This window comes from Larimichthys crocea, chromosome IX, assembly GCF_000972845.2.
Source record: "Larimichthys crocea isolate SSNF chromosome IX, L_crocea_2.0, whole genome shotgun sequence".
Taxonomy (NCBI): Eukaryota; Metazoa; Chordata; class Actinopteri; family Sciaenidae; genus Larimichthys; species Larimichthys crocea.
This window is the reverse complement of record NC_040019.1, coordinates 9,645,861-9,659,158: the sequence shown is the minus strand read 5'-3', so window position 1 is coordinate 9,659,158 and position 13,298 is coordinate 9,645,861. Positions and strand designations below refer to the sequence as shown.

General features: G+C 38.8%; 1 protein-coding gene across 2 annotated transcripts in view; it reads left to right on the top strand.

Annotated features, from left to right (window-relative positions):
* The window catches only part of astn2 (astrotactin 2), a 240,246-nt gene that overhangs the window by 66,690 nt on the left and 160,258 nt on the right, over positions 1 to 13,298 (top strand). For both annotated transcript variants that reach the window (XM_027282013.1, XM_027282012.1), the window contains exon 3: positions 2,700 to 3,120. In XM_027282013.1, coding sequence (XP_027137814.1) covers positions 2,700 to 3,120 — 421 coding nt within the window. The remainder of the gene's footprint in view (positions 1 to 2,699; positions 3,121 to 13,298) is intronic.

Here is a 13,298-nt window from a genome sequence, read left to right as displayed (position 1 = left end):
TGATGTGACAGAGACAGAATCAAATTAACAGAGCTATGAAAAGAAAGACAAATGCCTCGTGCTTGCACTTTGGAAAGCTTTTAGACTGTCTATACTGTAACAGTGGTTGATTACCAAGTCTGCAGCATTAAAATTTAAATATAAGGTGGCTAATTAAGGTTTAAAATGTCAAACATGTCTTGCTCATGCATGGTAATTGTACAAGCAGCAATTACTTTAAATTTCCATGTCAAATGGACAGTTCTTTCTTTGCTGTCCACTGACAATCAGGTGATGTGGAATTACAGCGACACTGAATCAAGACTTCACAGAGCTACAGAAAAATATTTCTGCCTTATGTTTTGGCCTGCCAAAAGGGAAGATCATTTTAAAACCGAGATTTCAACCTTTTCTTTGTAGGTTTACATCACCATTTCTCAGTGGTGCTGCAGGGCCATGCAACGTCACTCCATTATCACCCTGCTGCTAAAATGAAACATACGCCTTCATATGTTTTTGCTATTCTTCAGCTGGAATTAATGTGGAAGTGCAGGCTAAGGGGAGTTTTGTGGGACTGCATTTCTGCAAAGCTGCCATCCTATTGGAGATTAATGAACAAGTTTGTCCGTGGTAGTAGTCCTCTGTGCCGCCTCTCCTCTCAGCGTAGTTTGATTTATGGACACCCAGCAGTGCATGAGTTATAATTTCAAAGGGGTTTGTTTTTCCTCATGAAGATGGAATTTTAAATGTTGTGATGAATGACCCCTCGTGGATTTTATTTATTATTCTGTCGTGATTTAGTTTCCATCCGTGTGTGTGTGTGTGTGTGTGTGTGTGTGTCCACATTTGTGCATGTGTGTGTGCACAACCTTCTTCCCTGTGTGTGTGTGTATGTGTATGCACATATGCATGTGTCATTTCTGTGAATATCACCACATCTTTAAATGTGCTTGCAAAAGTGCTGATGTTGCATGTTCCATCTGACACCACAATATATATATATATATATATCACCTTTAGGTTGCCATGTCATGCTGAATCAAATACTACATCTCACCTATTGAATGTCATTGTGAAAAATCAAAGAATAAGTCATGCCCCCCCCCTCTCTCTCTTTCCACCATCCTTTCTGTGCATATGGATTTACATTATCATCCAGCTACAGCATGTATGGCAGGGTGTTTGATGTTTCTATGATGGTGAGATATTGGGTGAACCATGGAGAAATATGATGCTCCGTGGTGAATTTGCAGTACCCATAGTAAATGCTTGAGGAAGAAAGGGAGGGCAAAACAGGCTAACAACCCTGGGGCATTGGTGTGTGTGACACTCTAAATATAGGAGTCCAGATGCAGCATTGCTACAAAGAAAAGTATTTCTCCCTGACTTCTGTGTATATGTGCTGGAGAGATTATTAATAGGGATTGGACACAATAACAGGGACAGTTGCACAATACAATGCAGTCCCAACTAGTAGCCATGGAAGAAATTCATCATTCTTTGTTGAGAGGTGCTTATTCAAAGTTATGGTCATTTTTAAATTGTACTTTGACTTTTTTGTCTCCTGTGCATGGCCATGCATATATGTGAATGTGACCTCTGTATGTCTGACTATATATATAGTGCACAATGTACTAACAAAGTGCTGATTTTAGGCAATAAAAATCCTAAATGTGCTGTATAGCAATTTTATTGTGTGTGTGTATGTGTGTGTGTGTGAATTAGTGTCTGTCTGTATCCTTCCAACCTTCGAATTACTTGCTAACGGGTCCCCTGTGTATCATTCCTCTTCTTTTTTTTTTTTTTGGAAATAAGTCCAGAAATACACACCTCGCCACCCTTTTTAAGGGACTTTTTCATTCATTCCTAATCCTACTGACAAGAAATGTGATTGTCATACAGAAGACCAATTAGTATTTGTCAAGCCCTTACAAAATGCATATGTCTGACATGCTGACATACTGTACGCTTGTTCATTAGTGCCGATTTGTGACAGCCGTTTGTCTATATGACAGTTGTTTTCGTGAGATAGTTGATGAGGGGGGAGCTCGGCGGCTGAGATGCAAAGATATAGCGTGAAATGAGGAGATGCGTCCTAATTGCCAATAGCTAATTCAGCACATATATAACTTACTCAGTACATGGCAATATTATGCTTCCTGTTTTCATCCCCAAAAACCTCACATTATAATAAGACAAAGAAATAATACTGGCAGTTACCTTTTCTAATACATTTTCAAGTTGCAATATCAGTGTCATTTGGTCTGAGGGGGGAGGAGGGGTACGCAATGTCAAACCCCTTGCTTTATGATGATGAGTGTGCGAGGTTATTATTTTTGAGAATATTCTCTTTTCACATATTAAATAATTTGCCGTATATTGGAGTTTTGGACACAAATTATTTAGTCTCTTTAGGGCTGTGTTAGCTCCCTCATGCTGCTTTCAGAACTCGCATATTGAAGTGCTGATTGCCAGACCTCTTCAATAGCTAGCAAATGGTGATAATTGGCATCCAATCCATTATAACTGGCTCTGGTGCAGTGATTGTAGTTGTTATTGTTAGAAGTAAAGTCTTATTTTGTTTTTTTTTGCATTTGTATTGTTGTGTACAACGTGAGAGACCGACATTACCAATTAAAGGTGAATGTCAGCGTTGTCGTCCTTGTGTCCATCCTTTTATATTCTCTTTCTCCCCTTTGTCTTTGTCTTTTATCCCTCAGGGAGGCCTCATTGCCCTCCTCCTCCTGATTCTCCTCTTCACCCTCGTCCTATATACACGCCACCGATGGTGCAAGCGTCGTCGTATCCCCCAGAAGAGTGCCAGTACCGAGGCCACCCATGAGATCCACTACATTCCTTCTGTTCTGCTTGGACCCCAGGGCCGTGACAGCTACCGGGGCTCTAGAAACACACACCAGCATGGAAGCTCTGTCATTGGAATGCCCATACGTGAGACCCCCATTCTTGATGATTACGACTGTGACGAGGAGGACCCAGGTGGACACTCCCTTAACTCTACTCCCAACCAGCTCCACCCTAAGCTGAATGATGGTAAGGCCCAGGATGACTACGGAGTTAACATTGGGCAGACTGACATGATGTGCAAGGACAACGAGATCAAGCATAATTTTGAAAAACGAGGTAGGTTGACTGTCTGAACACATTTCTGAAAGTATTTAGTATTTGGAAATATAATGATTGTATGCATGCATGTACTGTAATAGCTGTAATAATAACACTATTGTGCTGGTTTTATTTCTATCATTCAACTATGAACAAACATTTGTCATAGAAAATCTGTTGTGCTCAGTGGTGGTTGTCCTGCTTTTGCAAGCGTGATTTGTACATCCGCCGAGGCTCTCAGTGCCAGCTCCCCAGATGGACCAGCCTGGACAGTTCACTTTGGCTCTGGCCAGCCCACCCGTGTTCTTGATAGCACAGCATGTACTGCTTTCATTTAGTCAAAAATAGGCGGTTTTGTATGACTCACGTCATCTCTTCATGCTGGTGATAATATAACAATCCTTGTATTCCTTCAGTTATATTTTAGCATTTACTTACCTCCTGAAACCACATCAACAGTGAAACAACAATGATGATGCAGTGATACCCACTGCCCCTTCTCGGTGAACATAGCTATTGACTTTGTGTGTCAGGTAGTAATGTAATGCAGTGTCATGTAATTTAATGAAATGTGTAAAGGTCAAGTGGCAGAGGCCATCAGTGTGGTCGATTAGATGCTGAGGCGTGTCAGTGGATGGCGTGTTAACCCTTGCTAAACATAGGCAGGGGTCTGCACTTCAAGTGAAGGGCAAAAAGTCAGACGTGACACTTTAAAACTGTCTACTGTAGAGATTCTAAAGCAAGTTACCCAAATGTTATAATCTCAGGCTATGTAGAAATTGTTGTTGATACAATATTCAGTTGAACTCCTCTCCAAAGTCAGACTAAATAATTGAAGGGTGCTGACTGAGTTGGAGGGTGCCCTGGTTATTCATGTCATACTGAATTATGCATGACTTAAGTTTGTGGAAATGCCCTCTTGCTCCCATAGTGTTTATCACGCTACATAACTGTGATTACACAAGCTGTTTGCAGCTGACTGTGTCCATTACGTAGGATAGGCTGGAAAAAGGACTAACCACTGAGAATCTTTTTTATGTTAGGATATAAAATGATCTCATTTATATCAAAGCACATTGCTGATCTATGTTTGAGCCAGTCGAAATAAGTTTACTTACAGCTCAACAACAGAGAAACTGATGGTTTCTAGTCGAATTACCATTTACCAGTTATTTGAAGGATAAAAACGTAAGTTAAGTTGACACAGCCTTTAAATCCCCGACCGTAGCTGATGGATCTAACAATCAAACTTTCAAACACGGTAAAGCGTGGATATATCATGCTGACCTTTAAGGATCTTCCTCATTTGTCTCTCTAAATTGAATTCCCTAGATTCCTTTACTCAAACATGCAAATAGATTCACTACAGAGACAAGTGACATGAGTAATCACTACTATCTCATGATGTGACCTTACAGGTCAATTATCTTTTCACCTCCAAAAATGAACGCATTTAGAAAAGTCTTCTTTTTTATATCTTCTCCCCTATTATATTTAGGACACACTTATATGTATAGGTCCCTTGACGTTTTGTCTGCTGACCCGCTATTTTATCCTTTATTTAACACAAACAGTCCCATTGCATTTAAAGTCCTCAACCCAGTGTTGACACTGTTTTCAGATAAAGAAGTTATTTAAAAAAAGAAACAGAACATAATGCAAGGTGGTGAAGGGATGGGGGTTGATTTTTGCTCTAATCCAACGTTAAAGGCAGATTATTTGGATTAGACACTGGGAATAAAGAACTAAGTCAGAAGGCAGAGAGGTCAAGGCTCTCACTGTCTATACTTATCTGTTGAGGTAATTACCCAATGCTGCCATTATTATAAGAGAACAAACCAGTCACCCAAAGAAAAGCAGTAATGAAACACAAACACATACATGAACCAAATAATTACCAGCAAGTATGGAGCACTAAATAAATTGTTATTAATCCTGAGATACCGTATGGAAAAAATAATCTAGTGACCGATTGACAACACGTGTGACATGAAATAGATTAAGGTTAGGATAGTTAATTATCAGTTTAAGTGAGTGAAATTATGAATTTCATTCAGTATATGGCCAATATGTAAGTAAAATGTAAAGCATTAAAGCAGGGCTCTTACTCTGTATAAAAGTTTTTCATGACAGATTTTGACATTTTAAACTTTATTTTTTCATATACACCCTACTGAAGCTGACATCAGTCTCATAAACATTCTGGCATTTTCCAAAAGATGGCACACAAACTATTTCATTTAATGCCTCTGCCTCGGCATCTGTACTCTGCATAAAACTGCAACATTTGAATACAGAGGCGATTAACTCCTGTCCCACCTGTTCTGTGCTGCTCAGCATCCCAAAAAGTCTCCAAACACCAGTCATCCTTTATCAGTCTGTCCTTGCTGACAGATAACCCCATTCAACGGAACTCAATAGTATTATCCCCAGGGATTAGGGCTATGCCTCACAGGGTTAGGCATGGCATTGGCTTTTGTTACACAGACAACCAAACAAATGAGGCCTGTCAATTTCATTATTCAGCAGGATTCCCACGGTTTTGGTAATGTATTGAGCAGCGTGGACAGTGTAAATCAGGTGCATGCACAAAATGTTGTTCTGTGAGGATCGCTCAGGGACCAGTTACCACCATCCAAATGCTATCATCACACCTACCTCTCCGTCTCAGTTTCTAGTACACAGCAGCAAGCTCCGTCTTCAACTGCTGACCTTCATGTGTTGTTAGAAGGGTAAATTATACATATCATATGCTTGGAGTCCTACAGCTCAAATGCAGATGTGAGATACAGGTATAGTTATGTAGTTAAGTATCAAGAGCTCTTTGTAGAGGTCTTGGGGTCCTATATGTTTATCCTTCACATCACATTGTTGTAACTATTTACAGATGTGCCACTAGTACTGTGTCCTACTTTTTCAAACAAACGGTTATTCATATATCACACCAAACAACCTTGCCCTGAATAATTAAAAACATGTTTAGAGAAATAATTTCTTAAAAACAGTGCACAGTGTTTAATAAGGTTGACTCTGACAAAAACCTTACAGTACCTACAGCTACTTCTAACAACAACCACTAAAAACTAATCATATTGGCTCTATGGACACTGCGCTTTATCAGTTTCATACTTACATCAAAAAAAAAAATATCCCTGCAGTAATGCCTCATCTTCTTAAGCACAGTTACAATGGAATACCAGGTTGTTAATTAATGGGCCTCTTTCTTTTTCCCACGCACTGTAAATTCTACCTCTTCACATCATTATGTGTAATAATCGTTTCTTATCTACTTGGATTGCTCAAGTTTTTTAGAGGCACTACTTTTGCTTCGGCAGTCGTGTTTGGGAGTGAAACATACTAATGTTAACGGTATATGCAGTGGATGTTGACAGCTTTAAAGGTCCAGTCTGTAATATTTAGGGGGCTCTGTTTGAAGAATAAGGAGGAGATAGAATATGTTATGCATACCCATCTTTTTATTAGTGTATAATCACCTGAAAATAAAAATTGTTATAGTTTTGTTAACTGACAATGAGCCTTTATTTATTTTGATCTATATTGTGGGTCCTCTTCCATGGAGTCTACCATGTTGAACTGCCATGTTTCTACAGTAACCCAGGACATACCCATGGCCTTCTCACGGTATGAATGAAAAGGTGAGGTGAGGGGTTGCAATCAGTCTATACACTGCCACTAAATCTTACACATTGGACCTTCAAGATGAGAGGCAGGTGCATCAACGTGTTTGTCATCAATGCACGAAATGAGAACAAAAAAAGTTGCTACTTCTCGCCTCCAATATTGGCACCATTCACTGCACAATATGTCTATATCACAACTGGTCAGAACCTGTTGTAAACTTAGGTGTAAAACTGTGCACCCAGTAGATTTAAGAATCTGATACCCTGTAAGTGTTGGCACATTGTTGTTTTGTTTTGTTGCATTATTTCTCCTGAGCCCTTTAAAAGTCTTTTTAGGAAAGAAAAAGAGTGAACACAGAATATGCAGGGTTCAGATAGTCACCACTTTCACTAATAGAGTTAAGAGGTATTTCTTTATTCTCTTGTGTCCCGTAGATCGAAAACATTTTGAAAATGAGGTGCTTTCTATCCTCGCAGACCTTGAGGAATTTATCCCTGCTTTTATCTTATCAAATCAGATTACTGTAATGCTCACCGGAGACCAGCCTCCTATTTCCAGATAGCACAAAATGCTGACTCTAGCTTATACACTTACAAAAATATATTATTGCTACTATTTTAGTGTTTTGTCAGCCACAACCACATAAAATATCAAAATTCTCCACTGGGAGTAATAATCAAGTATTGACCAGTTTGTTTTTTCATCCTGCACTCTTGTTTTTGTTGGTTGTCGCCTTAATTAATGTGATTAATGTGAAAGGTTTGATCAAAAATCCAGGATCTCATCATTGCGCTGTACTGGAAGGATACAACTGCATTTCATATTTAACATTAAAATCAATACTTCATTCAAAACAGTTTTTTTTTTTTGACATCTGCCAAATGTGTGAGAAATGCAACTGTCTTTTTTTTTCATTAAAAAACACAGATGTAATCACATCATCTGGGACCTGGGAGTTTATGGCAGGAGGTGATATACAGCTAATGTTGCTATTGCACTGTTCTGGATGGTCGGCAGCAACCTCCCTACGGGATGAAATGGCCTCCGGCTAAATGTGTCTGTCTGCTGGACAAAAGGAAAGGAGACTGTGCTGTTGTTCATTACGGTCAACTCTGAAAACATACATAATTTCTTCTTGGCTCCATTCTTTCACGGGGTGCTGCCTCGACGTGTGACTAGTTTATAGATAATAGTTCATTTTATAAAATTAAAAACAAGCAAACAAAAAAAATATTATTTGCTTTTATCTGCCATTTTTTATTTACCGTTTATCGACCGCTTTCCCCCTCTGGAGATTAAACGGGTCTGTGATAATTCTCTGATTTAGAATCTCTGTATGAAGTATGCAGTTATTGAAGTTGAAATATTAATAATAATAATAATAATAATAATAATAATAATAATAATAATAGCCTGATTTTTAAAAAAATGCTATTTTATTACAGCACAAACAAACATAATAGTAGCTTTTATAGCTGAACAACTACTTCAGATGTAATTCGGTTAGCACTTCACACCACTGCTCTGCCAACACAGATCTGAGGGTGTCTTGGCTGGAGCCATTGAACTGGTCCTCACAATAATAACAAGCAATCCATCTAATTCCCATGCAGAGTGACTCTCATCAGCCCTGTCTACCTCACATCAGGAGAGTTGAGCAGCACAATGCATTTAGCTGCTTGAGTCCTACCAAGAGCAGCGTTTTTTATTTTTTTTCACCTGCCAACATTATTGCCTCTCACTTATTTTTATGAGTGATAGAGACAGCAAAATTCAAGGTCAAATCATCCTCCGAATGCACTAGAAGTAAATTGACCTAAAGCTTTGTGTGTTAACCTAGCACACTATATCAGCACTATGAACAGAAGTGGACTGCAGTCTGTTGCACTCACACTCAAGTCATAAACACGCAAACCTGGTATTTGTAGATCACGATGGATCTAGAAACACATACAATGGTAACGTTTTTTGGATGGAACCAAAAGTTAAGCTGGGTGATAAAAAGCTAAGCTAAAGTTATCTGGTAAGATCTTGAAAGGAGCACAATTTAACACTGCCAGCTTGCAGTTAAAATACGTAGGATAACTACCCTAAGACGTTTCCTTTGGTTTGTGTCTGTTTGAGAGACAGACGGAGAGACCGAGAGGGCTCTAGTTGAGCGACATAGAAGACTAACTAAATAGACTTGTGCTCATCTTTGGCAGTAAAAGCTTAAGAGATCCCTGATGGTGATTATGTGATGTGATTTTAAGCGAAACTCTTGAACTCATGTCTTTGTAGCTTTGTGTGGTGGTGTTGTTGGTAATGTTTTTGGCCTATTTCGCAAGAGAAATCAACATATTTATATTTGGAGAAGTCACCACGACCTGGCGTGACGTCCTGGTGTCTGCCTCTTGCAGTGAGGTGGGTAGGCCGAGTTTTTCCATGTTTATGGAACTGGCAGAATCTAACATCTCCATTAGGCTTGTTTGCTTCCATGGCTGTAGCTTTGTTCAAATTTGTTTCATATCTGGCAACCTTGGTGTTGACACGGGCAGTCAACAGGATCACACAGAACATGTTCCCTCAGAGCATGTTCCCTTCTCTCTCTGATGACATTGCATGGTAATTTTATGATTTAATACAGTAAATATGTTAAATATTATTCCTTTAAGTGATACATGTGCTTATCTTTACTTAACGGATCCAACAAATACATACATTGTTATGAAAGCAGTGTGATTTGTCTTTGCATGAACCATCGTTGTTATATTATGATAAAAGTTTTTATCTACAAATGTATACTACTGTAGCTAATGAAAAAAGCTTGCACAGTAAATTCATTTCTGCTATAGCTAAGCATTTTAATATCCCAAAAGGCTTTCCTGTTGTGCCTTTTATTCCTTTCATTGAAATGATGTTGTTTGTAAAGATTGCCAAGTGCAATTACTAGGTATTTATTTTACATTGTAAACACAGATAATGCCTTGGGCACAACACCACATGTAACCCACTGAGAATCTGCTGACGGATACATAGCTTTTTGCAACTTTGTGGGAGTAAACGTGTAACTAAATATTAGCTAAAAATAGACAAAAGAGAAACATTCAATTTGACAAAGATCCCTAGCTAGTACAGTGGAGTTTAAAATGTCTTCCCCTCCCGTGGAGCCACTTCACAAAAGCTGAATAAAAAGCATACATTTCCCTCAAGACTTCAAGAACTACAGTGATCTGCATGTTGTTGTTTTTCTTTTTTCACAGTTTTTCTACAACTAAAGCACTAGGGCAGAACCAATTGGACAAATAATAAAACTTAACAACTAAACCAGGGCAATGGTATAGCCAGTCAGTAGTACTTCTGATTTGTTTTGTCCTTGTTCTTGAAAGAACAAGGTCATGGCAGGGATGGATTAAAGTTGCATAGCTCTATGGAGTTTTTGGAGTCATAACTGGGGGTAAGACTTCTTTAGATTTACAGTGGTAATGATATGTACTGTGTGCCTAAAATATTCATACTATTTACTCAAGAGGAATTGAGTCTCATCAAAACAAATCCCAAAAAAATCTGATTGTTTCATCACCCACAAGACCACTGTCATTACCGAGCTTATCAAGTGTTTACTGACTTCTAATTGAACTCAAGATTGGAGAGTAATAATCCAGTGTCAAGCTTCAGATCGCTAATGTGACATCATTGATGAGAAATAGCTGCCAGCTTGGCACACTCAAGCTAGCTCAGGGTAATGTTTTGATTAATACTAAATCAGGCTTGTCATCCTTTCAAATGACAAATAGATGGAAGATAATTACAAAGACTTCCCATTCTTCCTTTTGCCCAATCTACGGAAAGCGTTAAGGTTCTGTGTTGTCAACGAGGGACATTTAAAGAGATGAATAAGATGATTGAAAAATAGACATTCACTGCATATGTACGGGTGTGCACAAACATCACCACATAACCAAGATTAAGCAGGTAGGCTGTATGTTAAAATAAATCTACAAGATAAACTAAGGTAATAAATCCAATAAGTGTGTACTGAATTAGCTTTTTTTTTAAAGCAGTTCATCATAAAAGTCTAGTTTTTCTTCCCCACTCCAGCATGAAAACAGCCAGTGTCATTGTTTCATCAATCATAGCTTCTGCAATCTGAAGTGCTTTGTGTTTGTCAGGAAGCAGTGAATGAGCAAAGCCCTCAGTGCACAGTACAACAGCTGATGAGATCATTTACAGAAAAAAGGATGAGAAAAAAAAAGGGGGGACACAAAGGAATAGTCTAGGTGTAGTAACTCACTGAGCAAGGAAGCTTTGGTAATGTAATCCAATGTAAAGCCTTTGTCAAAAAAACACAGACATAAAAAAAAAACAACACTTGGCACTAAAAATGGGTTTATAAGCGCCAAAGCCATGTCAGATCAATATATGTGGGTCGATTGCATGCCAACTCATGAGCCATCTTTATGAGGTTGTTTTGAAATGTGGTTTGGGCTCCTCACTCACATGTAATGGTCAATATATGCCTCGAAGTTTCTGTGGTTGCAGCATTTCAAAGACTCTTAGTTCATTAAAGGCGTTATGCTACTTATTCAAACTGTTCACATAGACACTGTCTTTGAAGGCCTGTATGCAATTAATTTGGGGGAGAAAACAAAAAGGCCTAGAGGAGAAAGGCAGTAAAAAAATGTACTAAAGATAGAATATTAGGCATCACAACTTCATGCTTGGACCCCCTAAATAATTAGTTGTTTCTCTGTAAAAAAAAACAAAAGGGTTGAAAAGTAAATAGACAACTGAAATGTTACAGATTGGAATGTGTGCATGCCTTAAATCATGTGGCCTCTGTTTAAGTCGGCATACAAATGGATACCCATTCATTTTTTGGGTTGTTCAGGAGACAATCCAAAGCTGTTCTCCTTAGCCTGCCTTTGGTCAATATGCCATTGTAGGAAAAAATAGTGTTGCTTGCAGCGTATTAAATTAACTGGATTGTTTCTGGGTGTGATGAATTATCTCGGTGTGTGATAAATTGGCACCCTATCATAATTATATTTGCATAATGTCTTTTCTGCTTCATTTCCACTCCAACTTGTACCGGAAATTTCCCAGTAACACTCCAGCAAGATCTGGAAATAATTAATATTCTTTTTGTTTTCTTTAGAATCTGTCAAATGTTAAACATAGTTATACCATGAGGACATTTATCAGTGTCTCATTGCACAATCACTGTATAAAACTTGAATCTACATTCTAGGTCAGTTTGGTCTATTGTGTGCCCTCTAGGTTACATACAGACATATTAATACCTACAGTTTTGGTCATATTACCTCAGACATTGCATTGGAATATGATTGTTACATTATGGGTTTAGCTATACATTTGACCTTAGTAGCTTGAATGTAATGTATTCAAGCATTAGAGCCTAAAACAAGCTCATGGCATTGAAAAACAACCCACAAATCATATGTTGGGTGAATGCTTCATCACTTCTCCGGTCTTTGTGGGGTCATAGGTCAAGGTAAAACAAAGTCTCACAAAGAAAAAGCCCCAGCAGACAGAATGGAAACAGTTGCCATTGAATGCACTGTAGAAGATGGCTTTCATGCTGAAGTCAAAGGTCAATGGTGAGGTCAGGAAGGAAGAAAGTGTTCAGGAACCTCTGATGTCTTATGCTGTATTATTTATTGACGCTTGGCCAAGGAGAATTAGAGACACTCTCAAAGTACATCAGAAGTGCCTGAGTCGGTCTCACATTCTGCATGCTGGTAGATAGACTTTAAACCCTAAGAACATCACAAATACATACGCCCAGAATTAGCCAAAGATAATGTTTTTATTCATGCAGGTGTTATTGTCAGCATATTCTAGTCTGGAGACACAGATGTCTGTTTACGCTGATTGGAACATCAACGGCAAGCTATCTATTATGTCTATGAAGGCAGCAATAGGTCTCTTTGACCCTGGCCACCACAGTGTTAAGATAGACTGGCACCTACTGTTCTCAACCAAGCCAAACAACTAATACTGCTGAGGACCTCAAGGCCCACACGTGACCTTGTGTAACTTAGGATGATAATTCCATAACACAGTCTGGGCACCTTGACTAAGATTTTTCGAGAACTCCATCCAGCTTCACACAGAGAAAGACAGAAGACAAAGATCTAGGAGTAGATATATGGTCTTTTGACCCAACATGCTGTGTTCCAAATTATGTGGAGGCCTAGCCTTTGAGAGAGGTAACAGCTAAACAATTGACTACAGTCACGCTCAAAGTTTTCAGTTAAGTATGGACAAAAATATCCTTACTGACCAGAACCCAATTTTATAAGTTTACATGAGAGTTTCCAAACTCAGAGGGGTCGACAACGAAGCACTTCTTAAGCCTCACAGATTAATGGAGTGGTAGAGCGTTACAATGAAACACTGAACACATTTGCTTTGAAAAAAGTGGGAATAAATACATGTTTTTTTTTTTGCTAGTTGCATACAGAGGGGTTCCCCAAAGCTCAGCTGGATCGCTGCCATGTGCGCTGAGCCCATTAGGTCAGCTGCCCTCTGAATGAGCTCTGTGAAATTTG